The sequence below is a fragment of the Etheostoma cragini genome, chromosome 17 (genome assembly GCF_013103735.1).
Source record: "Etheostoma cragini isolate CJK2018 chromosome 17, CSU_Ecrag_1.0, whole genome shotgun sequence".
NCBI lineage: Eukaryota > Metazoa > Chordata > Actinopteri > Perciformes > Percidae > Etheostoma > Etheostoma cragini.
Window position 1 is genome coordinate 21,148,589 of NC_048423.1, and position 19,465 is coordinate 21,168,053.

General features: G+C 37.9%; 1 protein-coding gene across 1 annotated transcript in view; it reads left to right on the top strand.

The window, feature by feature from the left end:
* Positions 1–17,997, top strand: part of cdh31 (cadherin 31) — a 27,175-nt gene extending 9,178 nt beyond the window's left edge. The window contains exons 5-18 of the mRNA XM_034899236.1: positions 632–772; positions 4,726–4,881; positions 5,344–5,488; positions 6,069–6,241; positions 8,845–8,973; positions 9,393–9,578; positions 9,773–10,017; positions 11,966–12,108; positions 12,263–12,354; positions 12,902–13,034; positions 13,629–13,847; positions 16,242–16,372; positions 16,978–17,121; positions 17,470–17,997. Of these exons, the coding sequence (XP_034755127.1) occupies positions 632–772; positions 4,726–4,881; positions 5,344–5,488; positions 6,069–6,241; positions 8,845–8,973; positions 9,393–9,578; positions 9,773–10,017; positions 11,966–12,108; positions 12,263–12,354; positions 12,902–13,034; positions 13,629–13,847; positions 16,242–16,372; positions 16,978–17,121; positions 17,470–17,685 (2,253 nt within the window). The 3' untranslated portion in view covers positions 17,686–17,997. The remainder of the gene's footprint in view (positions 1–631; positions 773–4,725; positions 4,882–5,343; positions 5,489–6,068; positions 6,242–8,844; positions 8,974–9,392; positions 9,579–9,772; positions 10,018–11,965; positions 12,109–12,262; positions 12,355–12,901; positions 13,035–13,628; positions 13,848–16,241; positions 16,373–16,977; positions 17,122–17,469) is intronic.
* Positions 17,998–19,465: the final 1,468 nt, after the last annotated feature.

Below are 19,465 nucleotides of genomic sequence, written 5' to 3' on the forward strand. Positions count from 1 at the left end.
TTTGGAAAAAGGCTGCAATGAAACAAAGAGTGAAAAATTTAAAGGGGTCTGAATACTTTCCGTACCCACTGTACATACCTACTCTGTGACTCTATCAAAGGGCCATGAATGAGTTTCTAGTGACAAAGCTCCAACATCGGCTGCTTACTGGTTAGCTCTGACTACCAGCTCTACGTCTCTTACAGTGTTTTCACAACATCTTTCAGTCATTTGTCCTTCCCTCCTCTGTTGCGTTTTTATAATATGGTGATGAGAGGTGGGGTTCTAGCAGAATTGCAGGGTAAAGTTACTCTTTAAGGCAATTATTATAAAGTAGTTTGCTACCAATTACTAGTAGTTCATGTAATTATCTAAAAGTATGCATTAATCTTGTCTTGTGTTTAACCTGGATGAATGAAGGACCTCAGTCTTTCTGTAAGACATTAAGACGTTTGTCAGTTGACAATAACTACTAGACAAAAGATGCTGGAAAATGTTTCTGCTTTTCACAGGATTTAATCAGAACTACCATGATCAGATATTTATGCATTGTCATTGTAATTTGCCTTAGTCCGTTTTTAGGCCAATTAGAATACAATGTCTAGTGCCTGTTGAACTATAACAGGCTACAACTTGTTCATTTTTCTTTCAGAGTGCAACTGGTCAACAGGTGCCCATTCTGCAATTTCCCAAGTCTGTTGAAGGGCTGAGGAGGAGGAAGCGAGAATGGGTTATTCCAGACCTCACTGTTGTTGAGAATGACAGAGGACCCTATCCCCTAAAAGTATCTCAAGTAAGAGAAAATTAAGCCCCTTGTACCTGAGAATTTGGTACTGAATTGTATTTTTTATATTTGTAATTTTGAAAAAATGACTTCATTTTGGTTTTCACTGCAGTCATTGAACTCTGACTTTCAGTTATTTGTGCTTGTATTTTAATTGAAAAAACAAAACTTGCAGTACAGTTTTTCCCACAGGTTTAGAATTTACTTTGGGTGGTGGTTGGCGCAGAATGTGTCGGCGTGACGTTTAATGGCTGGTTTCAGTAAAATTCTAATCAAAAGTTACTTGTTATTAGAAATGTTAAAGTTCCTATAACATGTTGTTCTTTTGATGCTTTTTTATAGACCTTAGTGGTCCCTAATGGCGGTTTTCCACTGCGTGGTATCTACTCAACTCACCTCGACTCTACTCGCCTTTTTTTGTTTTCAAACAACAAGAGTGCGGAGTGTGTGTCCAGAACAAACGCGACATTTAAAAAAATCTACCCAGACACCGACAGATTATCTACTCTCTGCACTATTCTCACTTTAACTGTTCAATATTAAGGGCTATTAGGGGCTTTATGTCGTTTACAATATTGCACGCTGTTACTTTAAAAAAACAAGACAATAGATCAAAGAAAAGTTTTTATTTGGCTTTTCAAGTAGCGCATCAAACCCTCCTGTACATCCCGGTCTTCTTCCTCTGCACCCTGTGACAGTGTCCCCCACGGCTCTGCTGTCCCAGACAAATCCCAGTCGTTGTCATAAGCCTCTCTATGACTCTCATAAAGATTATACGAAGCCCAGCAGGTCAGAACCTGAGATCTCACCGGTCGGACATCGCCCACCAGACGGTCTGCGGCGGCGATTTTTCCAAAGCGTGAATGCTCTGAAACACAAACAGTACACAGCACACATGTTGGTGTGTAGTCATGGTTGCTAAAGTTCATGTACTTCATATAACGCTAGAGTATAGTAAATACTGACTGGGGCCCCTAACACATGCAAATGTTAGCTAACGTTACCAGGAAACTTAACTTACCCTTTTGTGTCTGCGAACAATAGTCATGTTGTCGTCTGAACTCCCAAACTCCTGTTTTTCAGCTGTGATTTTTATTTTTTTTGCTTCTTTTGAAACAAAACATTTCTTTTGGCTGTGGCAATTAGCCAACGTGCTGTTGTGAGTCGCGTTGAAAATTACATCGTCCAGCGTAGCTAGGGTGACCAGCCACGCCGAGGCGTTACTCATTTTGCAATTGAAAACGGACGCAAGATGCGTCGATTAGAGGCGATTCAAGGAGAGTCGAGTCGAGCTGTTACTAGCAGTGGAAAAATGCCATAATACCGGAAGTGTTTTTCCCAAAATTCAGCCTTGGTGCATGGTGGTGAATTACAGCCACTAGAGCCAGTCCCACAATGAGCTTTCCTTAGTATGTGCCGTTTCTGAGTCTGTAGCTTTTGGGGGGAGGGCAAGGTGGAGGCTGGGGGTGTGGCCTTGACACATAGGCACAGGCACAGAGAGAAGGAGAGAGAAGGAGAACTGAAGGCTCGGTTAGCAACAAAACTATGGTGAGTGGTTAGCTCTGGTTAAGTCCATTCATAGCGTAGGACACTGGAGGGAGTGAACAACCAGACTCTAAATGACATTCGGTACACTTTGACAGCAGTGTGGCCAAAGTGTTTGTATGGTTAATTAGTACAGTGAATCCTACGGGAAGTCACAAGCAGTATGTACTACTAACAAAAGACGCTGCCCACAACTTTATGATGGAGTGGCTGGTCTGTGTGCAATTTTAAAAAGGATGTTTCCCATTCTGCACTGTACTCACACTGTAGTACCTTCAAAAAGAGCTTTCTGTTTTCTTGTTTGCATCTCTCACAGCTAGATTTGGGCAGATTTTATGATTTTTGCTGATCCGGTGTACTAAACCAGTTTTATGCTAACGAGCCATCACTTGTCACTATCAGTTTGTGGCAAATTAAGAGTAGCTGACATTAGCAGCCTGTGCCAATTGTGTCACAGCACTAAATCCAACTTGTAATGCAAGCAGTGTTTGGCAGTAGGATAGGCTTACCACTGTAACTACTTCGCAACAGCGTTGTTGTTTCTGAATCAAATAGTGTTTCAGTAGTTATGTAAGCTCTTTAAGTATTATGGTAGCGTTCACACAGCTACATTTTGCTGAGTACTCTGAAGGTCAAGCACAGTGCAGCTTTCCGCTGCAGTCTGAAATAAAGCTGAGAATCGCTGTCCCCACCAAACAGACGTTTATAGTTAACTTGATGTATATAAAAAAAAAACATCCTCCGATCCTATTGCCATATTGATGTAGCCTATTTTTTTATTTCTTACTGCCGAGTGGCGCTAAGAAGGAGATAACATTTGAGTAATGGTAGGAGGGGAAACGGCCAAACTAGTTTGTTGACTAGAAAAGTTAATGTGTTTTTCGGGGTGACAAGTTAATTGTATGGCAGCTAGTCACTTTAGAAAACAAAGTGTGCGCTTTCAAACCGACAAAAGAAGTGCACTAATAGAGACGAGGTATAGTGTAAACCCCCAACCATGACTATTTCACTGCAGGTATTTCCTAGATGGAGTCAGTTAAGTTAGTGAGCATGATACAATTAGTTGAACGCCGTTTAAACTCTTAAATAATTGATAGCCATACATAGCCTATAGTTGGCAAACTTCGGGTTGTTAATGTTGTTTTTTGTTTATTTGTTGAAACCTGCGATGACTTTACATTTTTATTATGAATGCTTTATTTGCAAATTCATTACAGTAAAAAAGACAAGCATGACAAATGTATGCAAAGTGAAAAAAATAGCTCAACAATCTAGCCGCCAACAATATACTGAAATAATACACTTTTACAATTATAACATATGAGACCACGGAAGAGTAGGCTACAAAAAATGTTTTCATGCCTCCCATTACAAGGGGATCTGATATCTAAAAGAGGTAAACCAATATTTTATTTTAGGCTAATTCATTTTTCTTCAAAAGCTGGTTTATGGATATGAAATTTGACAACAAAATGTAGGATTTTAGAAAATACTGGTTAACCTCCACTGTTCTGAAATCCTAAAACTTTTAAAACTGCATCAGTGTTTAACGTTGAAGTTTGTTTAAGCTATAGGGTTTAATTGTGAGGTCTGAAAGGTGCTTCACTTAAGTGTAGCCTCCTCAAGTGTTATATTGTGATTATATAATAATAATAATGATTATCAACAAAATAAGTGAGAATTAATCTTTATTCAGTACGGTTTAGTTCAGAAACATCCAAAAACACAAAGTACGGAGACATAGCGGACCAGACACAAGCTTTTATTTAGAAAAGTTGAATCTCTGGAATGACATGGGATATCTCCAGGCTGCAGCCATACCAGACTCGTTCCATCAGTTGCTTTTGGGAGCGGCTGAGTTACCTAGTGGTAAAATTCAGTAGGCCGGTCTGGTTTTTGGCTTGATCAAATCCATTTGAAAGTTTTTACACTGGTCCAATCCTACTCCACACTACTCTCTAAATAGAACCATAGTTACACTACGCCATTATCTTGTGATTAAAAAGTGATTATTAACTATGTTTTGTGTGTGTAGTCACCCTGTTATGAGGATAAATCCAAAGGTTTGCAATTTGGATAATGTAAGAGCATAGTTGTTCTCAGGCGCACCATGGCTAATGTGATGAAATGGCATTGTTATCCAGATATCACAACATAACTGACTTGTGGTCTTTATAACAGGATTTAGAATATTGTAACTGGACGACTGTACCTCAAAAATTTAAATAGCCACATTTTAGCTATTTAAATTACTCTAAACGACCTGGCCTAACATGTAAAACTGAAAAACTTAGCAAATAAAAATTGAATTGAATTGCATTGCTTTCTTACTGTATTGACAATTGTTTAACAATATTTTAACTATTGTTGTAGTCAGTGAGAATGGTATAACTCAGACCTGTTGTGTTTTTATCCAGATCCGTTCTAATGCGGATAAAGTCATGAAGATCTTTTACAGCATCACTGGTCCAGGAGCTGATAACCCTCCTATTGGCCTTTTCACCATGGACAGAAATACTGGTACTCTGTATCTCACACAACCACTAGACAGAGAGGACAAAGACAAGTACATGGTAGGCATCTTCTCTGGTGTTAGTTTTGTACATACCCTTTTTTTGACCAGACTGGGAGTTATCGGAACACACTTCGACTCCATTTCCCTTCAGAATTCATTCATTTTAAATCTGAATTAAACATGAGAGCTATACATTATATTTCTATTAATTGGCACAGCAGTAGATGTTTATTCAGAACATTAGTCAAATTCCCAGCTTGTCTTTAAAGCTATACCTTGCAAAAACATGAGTGAAAGGTTCTTCAGTTTATCTTGAAGAACATTAACATAAAAATGCCAAGATTACAGTTATATCACATTAAAGTATCACCTGTGTATAAAAACCAACTTTATGTAAGTTTCACTCAATAACCGTGTTTCTTGAATCTGTTTGTATATTTGTATTTTCCATGCCCGATCATCTACATGGAATATTCTTGCATTTACGTATTATAATACAAATGTGTTTATTCCTATGCAGTTTCAAGCCCATGCTGTAGCAGATGGTTCAGGAAATGCTGAGGCCCCTATGGATATTATAGTGAAAGTAATTGACCAGAATGACAACAAACCTACCTTTACTCAAAGCACCTTTCTGGGAGAAGTTGCTGAGGCCTCACCAAAAGGTACCATCAGTGAATCTTTATTTAAGCCTGAAAAAGATGTATGTCCGTGTTCAAAAGTATGTTTCACTTTGACAAGACAAAAAGCAGTATGGCACTTTTACTGTTTGATTTTGTACTTTGATATAGTAAAATCCAAGACCTCTAACAACTTGTGGCAACTACTAGTCAGTAGATGTGCTAGTGCTGAATTGAACTTTTTCTAATGTAACATGTTAACCCATAAAATATTGTGGCTAACGATACCAGTTGAAACATATGTTTTGCGGTCCTCTCACTTTAATGATTCTGTTCTTGACATGCTATAGATAGTGGAATAAGACATAGAGTGGGAAGAAACGGGTTTAGCTGAAAGTATAAAAGTCTAGGCAAGTGCCAATGTTGTGTCCGGAACCCAAGCACACTAATTAAGCTAAAGCTCATGGCAGATGGCAAAATCAAAAACAACTTTGTCTTGTTGGTTATTCCTCTCATCTAATAGTCTAAATATACGGTCCAGCTTTATTTTCTCCTCTGATTGTTGTGTTCTGAATACTTTGAGAAGTCTGTACTTAATTTTCACTTCTGACTTTCCTCTCTCCAGGTTTTGAGGTGATAAAGGTTGTGGCCACAGATATTGACCAGCCAAATACTGACAACTCGGATATCCGCTACAGTATTATGAGCCAGGATCCAGTGTTACCCAGTGACTTTCTGTTTGTTATCAACCCAGTCACAGGAGTCGTCAGAGTCAATGCGGGTGGCCTAGACAGAGAGGTAAGACTTTTTAAACAAAATTCACTAGTCTTTGCTTGCTTTTATGCTACTGAAATGATCCCTATTCCAAAAAAAACATACAGGAAAAACTGTTTAAAGATGATGCGACCCGCAGGTAACGTTAAAGGTTATCTGCTAGCCTACTCTGGAGTTCCCCTAGTATCTATCTATCTATCGTGGCTTGACAAAGTTTGCACACCCATGCTAAAGTTGAATAAAAAGAGGAAAAAAAAACATCTCTTGGTAATTAATCTTAATGTCCTAATTAGGAAAATCCAAGCTTTTAAGGACACCAATTTTTCTTTGTGAAGGAATAATGTATTTTTATTAAATAAGTGTTCTTCATTAAAATAAGTGTTCACACCCGTATGCTAAATTCTTATAGAGGCAGGCACATTTTTATTTTAAAAGGCCAGTTATTTCATGGATCCAGGATACTATGCATCTTGATAAAAATCCCTTGGACTTTGGAATTAAACTAACCCCTTATCATCACATACCCTTCACCAAACCTAGAGATTGGCATAGTGTTATTTCATTTACCTTAATAGCTGGTTTTATTTGCATTGATGGATGATCTTATGGAAATTTCTCAATGCCAGTCTCTAGGTATTAAGCCTTAGATTTAAGTACCCAGCTCCAGGTACGACGCTTGCTGCAAAATGTAGCCTTAAGTAGTAGTAAGTCTTAAGACTGTAGTAAGTCTTAAATGTCAAACTTTATGGTCTTAAAATGTCTTTAAAAGGTCTTTAATTTGACTTACTAAAACCTGAAAACCCTGAAGAACTTAGGATATGTGAGGCTATATATTGTCCTAAATTTTGGAAATCGCGATATGAGGAGTGTTGTCTTTTCCTGGTTTTAAAGGCTGCATTACAGTGAATTGATGCAATTTTCTAATTGACTGAGCTCTTATCTTTGCCTTAACCCATGTAGTCATTGTATCCACATTATTGGTGATTATTTATCAAAATTTTCATTGTCTCATCTCAGTCAATCCTACAATATCGAGATCAATATATTTGGTCAAAAATATCTTTATCCTACAGCTCTAGTTACAACTAAACATGGTTACAAAAATAAATTCCTTTATAGGTTCCATAAACTGTCTGAAGTGAATATTAATTAAGTGAATTTCTTTTTTTTAACTTGAATTAAGCATAGGCCTACTATCTGTTTTCACGCCATCCCTTAAAGAATCAGAATCAAGAATTGTTGAAATCCAAACAATACCCAAACCAATCATTGTGCAGGAGAAACTGTGTGAGTGCTAATCAGCCTGAAGTACTTCATAGAACTGAGTTGTTGCCTGGTGACTCAGATTTGTTGTGTTAATGTTGCTGTAATGTACTTGAGTTCTGAAAGCATTGCCTTTATCCGTTATACTTATGTCTATGGTGTCAAGTATAAAATGCATCCTCGGATTACTTTACAGATGGTTTTGTGTTATGATTATCCGTTCAGCACTGCTTGCTAGTTACCTTCATTTTGCATGATCAAAAAGAGCACATTACTGTAATCGCCTAATGAATGGCGCACCAGAAAATGCAATGGATTGGGGAGTGACTGAAGAAAAGGGGGGCCAAACAGCATTAGAACAAAACTGTGACTCAAAAAATGTTAAATAAAATGTGTTATTGCCGATTCATCACTTGAAGTGTAACTGTAGCAAGCATCTCAAAATTACTAACGTTATCCACATTCAAACATAGACGAAACAAATTATATATCCAGCTACAAACAGCCTGGAAGTCAGAAGTAGAACGGAAGTAATGTGGTGTTGTAATGGAGATGTTGCACCAGCTAAAAAAATGCAAATAGCCAGAGAAACTCTTACAGTAGACCTCAAAGCAGCCACTTCCAAGAGATTGACAGGAGAGTGTGTGATTACCTGACAGAAAAACATGATGATGGGATTCCCATTCCTAGAGCGGTCATTCAGCTGATGGCCTTGGAAATATTTACTATTAATTTGAATGTGATACTTTCACCTAAAAATATTTTATTTGAAAAATGTTAAAAACAGTCTACCTTGTGCTTTTATTAGAATTATTTTCAAACAAAATAATTTGTATGAAAACAATATTTGACTTTTATAAAGTATCCAAAAATGTCTCTTGAAAAAGAGAGGTTGTCTTATATCAGGACCAATACTGTACTTTGATATCACTGTCTGCAACCACTTTTAATGCGCAATCACTTCTTTTCTTAGCAGAAGGTGATTTTTAAAGCAAAATTACTTGAAGGTGTAATCATTACGGGTGGGAATCTCTGGGCAACTCACAATTTGATTCTAAACCAGTTATTGATCAAAAACAATTTTATGTACATTGCCATGTACATTTTGACATACAGTATTTGTCACACAAGTTTTAATGGTGTGTGTGGGTGTGTCCATTTTCTGATTTGTACAGGTCTCCAGACCTGTACAAATCATGTAACATAGTAGTAATCATGTAACATCACACCAGTTGAGGATAGAGGAACTGTCATTTTTGCTGTTTTATATAAGCTATATGAAGTGTCTTAAAGGATTCTGCTCCAACTGAGTCCGAAAAATGTTTAAACCTTTCAGTTGAGAAGTATTGTGTCTTTTCTAACAGAAATATCCCAAATACACTCTGGTGGTACGAGCAGCAGACACTATGGGAGAAGGATTGATTGGAGAAGCGAAAGTAATCCTTACGGTCACAGATAGCAACGACAATGCTCCGGCCTTCATTCAGCCGTCGGTAAGAACAACTTACTTTTGACTGAAACTTCACTGTTCACTAAATACTCGTCAGATCTGCAGTTCCCCAAGCATAGCTTAGCAACCATAACTAGGCATAGCAGATCTGTCATGCTTCAGAATTCTCCCCATGCTGAAGCAGTGTCCATGGGCTGAAGTAAAAACTATAGTCAGTATTGTCATCTTTTGTGGTGACTTTAAAGCTGACTATGTATGAACTACCAGTTCATTTTCTTTTAACACTGCATATCACATTTGAAACTCTCACTCTAGAAAGATATATTGGATTTTGGAATACAAGTTTGGGCTTTAAGTGAGCGACCTATATTTAACGGGGAATCTCGCATCTGTACAGTGAAGTAATGAACTGCACAAAAAAAAAAATGTTTCACTTTTAACACATCCTTTGGATTCTCCCAGTATTCGGCAGCAGTTGATGAAAATAAAGTCAACGCTCAGATCTTAACAATATCGGTAACGGACGGTGACGAACCACATTCCCCAGCCTGGAACGCCAAGTTCAAGATTGTCGATGGTGATCCTGGAGGACTTTTTACAGTGAAAACAGGAAGTAACAAACATGAAGGAGTTGTTTCTACTGCCAAGGTAGGATGTAAAAAGATAATTTTCAAATAAGCCGCAATATTAAAGTTGTGAGATATTACTTTTGAGATCTTATTTTTAAATTGTTTTTCAGCAACCTATTGTCAATTTTTAGATAACAATTGCTGTTAGGTATTTAAGTGAAAAGTGGGCGTTTTTAGTTTTATAGCAGTATGCTTTTCCTTGCATCCAACCAGGGTCTTGACTTTGAGAAGAGCAAAACACACACGTTGTTGATTGCAGTGGAGAATGAGGTTCCTTTTGCTATTCTACTGCCCACTGCCACTGCCACGGTGTTGGTGACTGTGCAGGATGTCAATGAAGCTCCAGTTTTTGATCCAATAGAGAAGCAAGTGTTAATACGGGAGGACCTTGCTGTTGACAGTGATGTGGTGCAGTACACGGCTTCTGACCCAGATACTGCACGCAAACAGAAAGTCATGTAAGATCAAACTCTGTACCTTATTTTCAACTTGTATTTAAACACAATATTATCATGCTAGAGAAAATTAAATGAAAAATGTTGGTAACCAAGCTTCAGGTGACATCTTTAATTCCTTAACTCCAGGGATCAATAAGTGCATTCATCACTATAATGTTTTAGCCTGCTGATGGTGACTGTATTACTCAAGACAAAATGTAAGAGTAGCTGAGAATTTAGTGAATGTGATAAAGCTTATTTAAAGGATATAAGTCTATTCGTTTGCAATTCCCAGTACATCCTAGGTCAACACTTTGATGGCACTCTTATTAAATATATCAATGTATATTCCAACAAGATATAGGATTGGACAATACCATTTATATTGCTATAGTATTGTTATATTGCGTTATTTAACCATTTCTTCCGTAAATCTGTGCCTGTGTTTGCATCTCTCTTCTCACACTCTCCTGGGAACCCCACCCATACTTGCTCACATGCTGTTCAGCAACATGGAAGGAGATGCAGTGCTTCACTGGGATTTCTTTAAAATACGTTTACCTCATTTGAAGCTTTGGCCACTTTTAACATGAAAATCCGGATTTGTAACTAGGGCTGTCAGCATTAAATTGTTAATTGTGATGAGACGCGTTATAATATAATTTAAATTGTGTTCATCACAAAAAATCTTTATTTTACACTGTCACTGCTGCTGTTACCAAATAATCTTTGCTATAAAGAATCACTACTCTCTAGAATCTTTGGGTGCTGCTATTTTGACCCTTTGAGTCCCCTTTACTTGTTGTCAAGCTGCCAAAGACACTTCCTACCTACTATTTGGACTATTTTGGAGAGTGCAAGTCACCACACACTTGTGGATGAAACCAAATTGCAAAAATTAACTGAAGTGCTTGTAAAATGGGTGGCAGCCAACTTCAGACCATCTTGTTCATGCACTATAGCTGTAATTTATTATGACATTTTAAAAAAGCAAGCTTAAGGCAAGCTATATTTCTGAAAACATTGATTGTGTTACCCCAGTCTTGTTGCACATCGTTAGATTTGAAATAATCAAATATAAAAGTTAAGTTCATAAAGTAACTCTTTGCATTCATTTGATTTGTAATCAAGACACACTGGTAAGAATGGGTTTACATAGATAATACAGACTATGGATGGGCATTTGATTAAATTTTCTTAGTTGATCGTCAGGAGAATTAACAATTGACAATAATATTATTATATTAAATTGCATTATTTAACTTTTTATGAATTAAAAATGGAATGAAAATACAAAAATACAGTGCCTTTTTTGTTCTCTTTATTTCAAGAAGAACAACTTGTGGCAGTTAAACTGGACGTTCGGTTTGGCTAAACTTTACGATGTATATGCTGCGCCGCTCTAAAGCAGCGGAACCTGCGGCTGCGAGCCAACGTTTTTAAACTGAGACCCTCGTTTTGATGAGGATGATTAAAAAAAAAAACTTTTAAAACAATAACTAAACCAAAAACATAATACTTAGATCTGGCAGGTTTTGTAAAAACTATCCCAGGTACAGAGTCGAAAGAGGGTGAAAGATAAGCCTACCTAACAATTAATTAGACTATTTAAAAAGTAGGCTACAAAGCAAAGCCTCATAAAAATAACTAGTCTCACATACAACTTCTACTGATTTTTGTTGTGAACGATAAGCATGTTGACATGATCTGGGTTCAAAATTTAACTTTAATCATGTGAAATAACGTGATTTAATTGTGATTAACTATTGAAATTTAGCAATTAATTGCGATTTAAAAAAAGAATTAATCGTTTGACATCCCTAACAGACTGACTGAAAACGCAGAAAGAAACTAAAGTGTAGACAGTATTTAATACATGTAAACTGGTGTTCTTCAGTGATCTGATCCAGTCTGTTTTATTTTGGTCATAGTATTTACATCTGTCTGTGGTTATCTTGTTTATGTCCAGGTATAGAATAATAAGAGACCCTGCTGGCTGGCTGAACGTGGCCAAAGAGACGGGCCTGATCAAAGTAAAAAGTCTCATGGACAGAGAGTCTGTCTTCGTTGAGGACAACAAATACAAAGCACTCATTGGTGCATATGACAATGGTACGTGTGAGGCAAATCTTAAACTTGTACATGCTTATCTGGCTTTCTGCACTGCATTAAGACCAAAAAGGTTTGGGCTTTATCTTACTGTGATTAAGCTTTCATATAATTTTCAGTTGTTGTTCTGATGTAAGTGTATATGTCACCTCACCAGATGAAGTCCAAGCTACAGGAACTGGTACTCTAATAATCCAGCTTGAAGACGTCAATGACAATGCACCCATCATTGAGGAACGTGCAATCAAGGTGCCTCTTCCTTGCCAAACTGTTAAAGGACCAGTGTGTAGGATTTAGGGGCATCATTTAGTGGTGAGGTTGCAGATCGCGATAAGTGTATAGTCAAAACTATTGTGGCATTCAGGTGAGGGCTGCAGCTATCGATTATTTTAGTAATAGAGTATTCTAGAGGGGCGACCTCTAGCTCACCCAATAAGAGCGTGCGCCAAGCTGTCTCCCACCTTTCCTGTCTATCAACTGTCACGCTGAAATAGAGGGGGAAAGAAATAATCTTTAAAAAAAACTAAAACAGCATTCTAGTGATTTCTCTGTTGATTAATCGGATAAGACATACTTTTGCTTTATATTCAACGGCAATAGTAAACTGGTTTCTCCTTAATCCTACAAACTGGTCCTTAGTGTCATTTTTTTAAAGCAATTTCAATACAGATACAATTTTAAATTGACATATTGGGTGCAGAACTTGTGATTGGTGGGATTTAACTATATCACACAAAAGCCACTAATGTACAGTAATGAGTAAACAAGGTCTTAAGTTGATATTCTGTTCTCCCAGGTGTGCAACAAACAATCAGCTCAACAACTGCTGACTGTAACAGATAAAGACGGACCAGGCTTTGCTGCTCCATACAGCGTCTCTTTACAGGGCATGTCGAAGAACAACTGGACCGCTAGGATGAACGAATCCAGTATGTAGCCTTTTAATGTATGGCTGAAAAGTTGTGGTAGAGTGGTCGTCTCCCGTGCGTGTGTGTGTGTGTGTGTTGCTCGAATGCGCCGTCAAAACATGAGACATCTGTGGCATTGTGCTTGGCAAAGGAAAACTGCTCACTTCTCCTTTTCAGATATAGACAGATCTCAGAGAAACTGGACTTCTGTGTTCATAGAAAAAGTCATAGATCTTTGAGTTTAGCTCATGAAAAATGGGGGCTAAAAAAAGTCTTTCATTTAAAATTTGTAAATGCAACCTTTGGAAGGTCGGGTGGGCAAAGTGTATGTGTGTGTTTGTTTGTTGCACGCTCCATGCAACATCTATGGCATTGTGCTGTTTTCTCGGCAAAGGGGAAGTGCTCACTTCTGCATGAGCTCCCCACATTTCCGGTACTGGGTCAGAGATGCTTTAGTTTATAAGAAATTAAGAAATTGTCTGCTCGCTGAGATTTGAATGGTTGGAGTTTATTTGGGAGGCGATGCACAGCATGGGAATAAGCAATGTCTTAGGAAAACACCTCAGTGAAAATGAGGCCCCTCACTGTAATGGTAATTTTCCTCTTTTGTTGCAGAAACAGGCATCATCCTGAATTTAGCCACAGAGCTAGCCAGTGGAGAGTACACTGTGGTCCTGAGGGTTACAGACACCCAGAGCGAGTGGCAGGACAGCACCGTGCAGGCCACAGTGTGTGACTGTACTGGGGAAGAAGTGTTATGCAAAGGGCGTGTGGCGGGTGGCACCGAGCTGCCTGTTATCCTGGGAATACTTGGAGGCATCCTATTGTTGCTCAGTAAGTCTGATATTTGATTAACATTGTATATGTAAAGATTATTTTGCTTTATCTGTGATGTAGGAGGTGGTTGGACTTGTAATTCATACGCACAGGAAGTCACAACTACTAGCTGGCAGGCAAGAATATCAGTCTCTTGGCAACGAAACCTAGTAAGAAAATCATCTTGCCAGGACGTTGCCAGTTTTACTTTACGAAAGTTGCTTTTGTTGTCGTTGTTGTTGTTGTTGTTTTTTAGGGTAAAAAGACATGCCAGATAGTTGTAAATGACAGACACGCACACATACTGTACAGACGCAAAGACACACACACACAGACAACGTTAAGTTTCATTAAAGTGAGTTAGAAGAAATAATAGTTAGGCGTGTTGTTTGGGTCCCACAGACAAGGGTTAAGGTGGGAATGGGCATATGGTTCCTCTCTTCAGTCCACAAACATAGCAACTTTTATCAAAATTATTTACAAAAGTTCCCGCAAAATCAGGCATTTTGGGCCACAGTAATTTCAAAGTCAGCGAAATCCTAGAGGGACTGGTTAAAACGAGACGGATAAGAACAGGCATTGGAACAATGTTTATACACATACAAGACTTCATCACACAACTTAACAAATTAGCAAACATTAGTAGGTAGCTAGCTAGTAACACTCACCTTTGCTTTGATTATGAAGGTATTGCTGTTTTTCACCACCCATAGGACATCGTTAACCCCTCTGCACTTGAAAATATAGCTGTACGTTTGTAGGCTTTCATGTTTTGTGCGATGTAGGGTAACTGAAAATCTATGAGATGGATGTAAATATCTCCAAACTCCATGTCTGGTAAAGACTTTGCCAGCTTCAAAACATTGAAAAAACATCAGTGGGTGCTGTGACGGCTCACAATTCAAAATATGTTAATGTTTTCATGATATCTAATATTAAAGTGCCCAAATTATGGAAAAATCACTTTTTCAGGGATGTGGGGAATTTTGGGTCTCTGGTGCTTACACAAGCATACAAACTTGAAGAAAAACTATCCATGCTGTTTTGAGTGAGAGAGTTATCTGAATGGCCTCTGCCTTTAGTCTCGGGGTGAGCTGTTCAAAATTTCCACAGATTTCTGCGTAACTAGCCAAGATGGCTGAGACAAGGTGGCTAACTTTATTATGCTAGCGATAGCATGCTAGCACATTCTCAATGGAAAAACCCTGCTACAACACACTAGTTCACCATAATTTACTAATTAACTTCTTCCATGTCCATATTCTGCAGGTATTCTACCAGTGTGCCCTTGTTTATAAGAAGTCTCCCAGCTAATCGTCCCTTATACTGACCAAAGGAGGAAAAACCGTAGCTGGCTGATTTGATCTTACCTTGCTACTGCGCATGTGCAACTCCCAACAAAGATAGTATAGAAGTCAGATGTCTCACACTGTAGCTAAAAGAGAAACCCAAAGACACAGGGTGAAAAGAGGATCTGCAGCAATGTGCAGTACATAAAAAATGTGGTGTTTTTTCGAAAATGAAACATACCTATTCTGGTACAACCTCAAAACACAAATATGAACATGAAATCTGCATAATATGGGCACTTTAACATTTGGTGACATATGGTCAAAATAGTTTAGTAATTTATTGTAGTATTAGAAATCTGCAAGGCTGAAATTCCTCTGGCTGGCTACTGTCGCCATTTTCTCGCTGTTTTCTTGCCTGCCAGGTATCTATGGTGAGAACATAACCGCAAAGTAAGAGTAGTCTTTAACCTGAATGTTACACTTCCGGGATTGCTCCAGAATGCTACGGGGACTTGCCAGGCGCTCCTCCTTGGTGCCACGATGTCTGGCAAAGTCGGACTAGACTAGAGGCCAACCGATATATCGGTGGGCTGATATTATCGGCCAACATTAGGCATTTCCCGAACCGTATTGGCATTTATAATGGCCAATAAAAATAAAACACTTATGAAAAATTATTCTGATGAATATTTTAAAAGTAAAATGAAGATGCACGGTAAACCATGTTATGAGTGTTGGTGTTGCATAGTTTGTACACCAGAGGGCACTCTACAATGTTCCTGTTGGGAGAACTCATTGTTTATTTCTGTGTTTTTGTTCAAAGGACTTTAAGTTTTGTATCTTACATTTGTTTTTATCAGAAGTTTAATATATGTTAAAAATGAAAAAACTTGTTGATTGTGAAAAATCTTATCTTAGTGCTAACTACAAATAACTTAGGTGAATCTGTTTTGTTTTAGGTTTCTGGATTTTTTTGTTTTTAAATGCATATTGGAATATCAGATTATTAAATAACCAAATATTTGCATCACATCGACCTTAAAAATCCTTTATCGGTCGGGCTCTAGACTAGACTTGTGATGACCTGTGTTGTATTAAGCTTTGTGCTCTATATGTCCAGTGCTCGTGTTACTGCTGCTGCTATTTGCAAGACGGAGAAGAGGGGAAAAGAAGGAACCTCTTCTGCAAGACGACGATATCAGAGACAACATTCATTACTATGATGAAGAGGGAGGTGGGGAAGACGATCAGGTAAATTAGACTTGGACTTCTCTTTTGGGATGACTCCCGTGAGGAAATAGAAAATTAAGACACAGGTTTTGAATAATGTTTTGATTACAAGGCTCAATCAGTTGGTACTTAAAATAATCAAGGAGGTACAAAGTCAGAAACAGAAAGCATTGGCTACATCTCTGGCAGTCACAGCCGAGCAGCGCCAGTCAGGCACCCAGTTAAAATGAAGACGTTCACCAGCCTGGGTGATAGATCAATATGATACTCTACTTTAGTAAAATTGTATCACAATTATCATTAAAGATTAAATATGATTTTAAGGAACTGTAACACATTAAGGTTTTTCTAAAAGCATAATAGTGGGCAATTGTCCAAAAAGTAAAAAAAAAAAAATCCTTTTTAAAAGTAGTATTACCACAAGGTAAACCAATTTTGCAAACATTTAAATTACCTGATTAACATTGTGAGCAGCAGTTCATTGTTTTAGGCAGTTGAAGTGGATTTGATTTGATTTTAATATAAAAAATTGATCTGCTACATTAAATGCACAAATATACAAATATTTCTTAGTTAAAATAAAGATGCTTTAGCTTATGTGTGAACTCTACATGTCTCACCATCAGGACTTTGATCTAAGTGTTCTCCACCGTGGTTTGGACAACCGGCCCGAAGTGTTCAGAAATGATGTAGTGCCGAACTTCATGCCGGCTCCTCAGTACCGGCCTCGCCCCGCCAACCCAGAAGAAATTGGCAACTTCATTGATGATGTAAGTCAAACATTCAAGATCTCATACAAACTTATTCAAATCTAACATTGTTAGAATAGGTTATTTATAACTGCGGTAATAATTTGTATTTAAAGGAGTGGTAAACACATTTGTTTTAAATCACAACTTACATCTTCAATCACAATCTTCAAAATTATGCAATTCAAACTCCATGGGGCTCCTTTTTGTGTCCAGTTGTTTATGGTCATGTTTGTTTGTCATGGCGTGATTTTTGTAAATGTGGTTTTTGATACTTGTCACATCATCATCTCTCCCCTTCTTTAATGACTTGATTCTGCTGTGTATATACAAAAAGTATGTCAAATATATCCTCTGCATCTCTCTCAGAACCTGAAGGCAGCTGACAATGACCCAACAGCACCTCCTTATGACTCCCTGCTGGTTTTTGATTATGAAGGGGGTGGCTCTGATTCAGGAAGCCTCTCGTCTCTGAACTCATCGAGCAGCGGAGACCAGGACTACAACTGCCTCAATGAGTGGGGACCCCGCTTTAAGAAATTGGCAGATATGTACGGAGGAGGAGAAGATGATGACTTGCTGTAAATGTACCAAAGATCAAATGAATTGGATAGGCAGATGCGCAAATGGCTACATATGTTAGATTGAGTTAAGCATGGACTGATAAGGACTGCATCCCAGTGAAAATATAGGACAGCCAGACATCAGTACGCACAAAGATGGGTTTTATTCTGTTTGTGGGTATTGACGGTTAATTGTTGTCAGTACAGGCCTGTTAGCAGTAACATTCCTGCTCAGAAGTCAAAGGATGAGTTTTTTTTATTTTTTATAAATGAGTTCCCCATTTTGAATGGTTAAGCTTGGTCTGTGTTTTAGATACCTGTTTAAATCTAGGCTGAAGACTGTTATCTCTTTTATTTTCTGTTCATTGAGTCTTGGAGCCAAGTTATGGTTGATTTATGGATTTTGTGCAGATATTTCAGCCTGTGTTCTAGCTTACTGGGTGACAGTGGATACATACACAGATGCTTGCAGTTGCATTGGTAACCGCTTATTTTGGTAACATATGGTACTTTACACTTTGTTTTTTGTGTTTTTTGTGTTTTGTACTACTTCAGTTAAATTGCATTGTTTTGTATTTCTGTTTGAGGAATGAAATTGCAAATGATTAAGGGGAAATCCAGCTATCCACCCTACACTACATCACCCTCTAAGGCTGTATTCAATGATGTACCAATAAATGCTTTTTAAAATGTTAAATTGGTTGTTGAAATGTTAAGTGTCTGGTTAGTTGACATCTTTATTACATTGCTATTTTTTTGGCGCTACCTCCAGTGGTACTTTTATTATGAAAGCTTTGTTAATTTTGAATTTTAGATAAAGTTACTCTTAATACAATGTTTGTGACTGGTCTTTTATTTCACTAATGGAGAGTATTTCACAAAAAGACATCCAAATTTCTATCAGCAAAGCAGCAGTCTTGCAAGAAGTATTGTTGTAGAGTCAAGTGGTGAGCAGGTGGTTGTTTTAACATAAGCACAGCAGTCCTTTTTTTTTGTGCTAATTATAGATATACTTAAAGTTTCCCCCTACAACCCAACTGTCTGAGCCAGATGAGCATGGTGTTTGCTAAATTGGGTACTAAAGGCATTTTATTTAATTTGCAGCGCACCACAATCGCTAAATGGCCTGTCAGGCTGGAGTTGCTTTGTATGGTGACCAGCTAGTTATTGTCATCATACCTTAAAGTGCTTATAGTAGCTCTTTTTCAGGGTCATAATTGTATTAGGAGGATATAGCAGAATATGTTTACATGGTTTAATTTTCTAAAACATTTTAATCGCTGTAGCTCCCCTTTTCACTCTGTGTTGAGCTCTCTCTCTCTTTTAGCTACAGAGTGAGGCATAGCACTTCGGTTCCATTTTTGTTTGTTGAAAATTGTTTCTGTGAGTAATATGTATATATTGTTTGTTTTGTATGAGTAAGCGCAATGTGAGCAATTGATCTAAAGCAAAATTCCTCGTATATGTCCTCATACCTGGGGCCTGTTGCACGAAAGTAGAATAAAGATATCGAGGATAAATGAAAAAGCGCAGCTTAGTGTGATCTGTTCATCGCGGCTTAATCGGTTGCACGATTGCCAAACCAGGATGAACAGGTGAAGCTATTTCAAGCCAAGTGTAGATAGCTGGGATAAGTGCACATTGACTGCTTTCTCACATAGACCACGGTATTGATCACAGATTTACGGATGCAGAATTGAGAAGAAGCATGCGCCATATGTTTCACCCAATTAGCAGCAGCTTAAATGGAAAGTAACGAGGAGGTGAAGGATTTAAAATGCAGAAAGGGAAATACGGCTCTT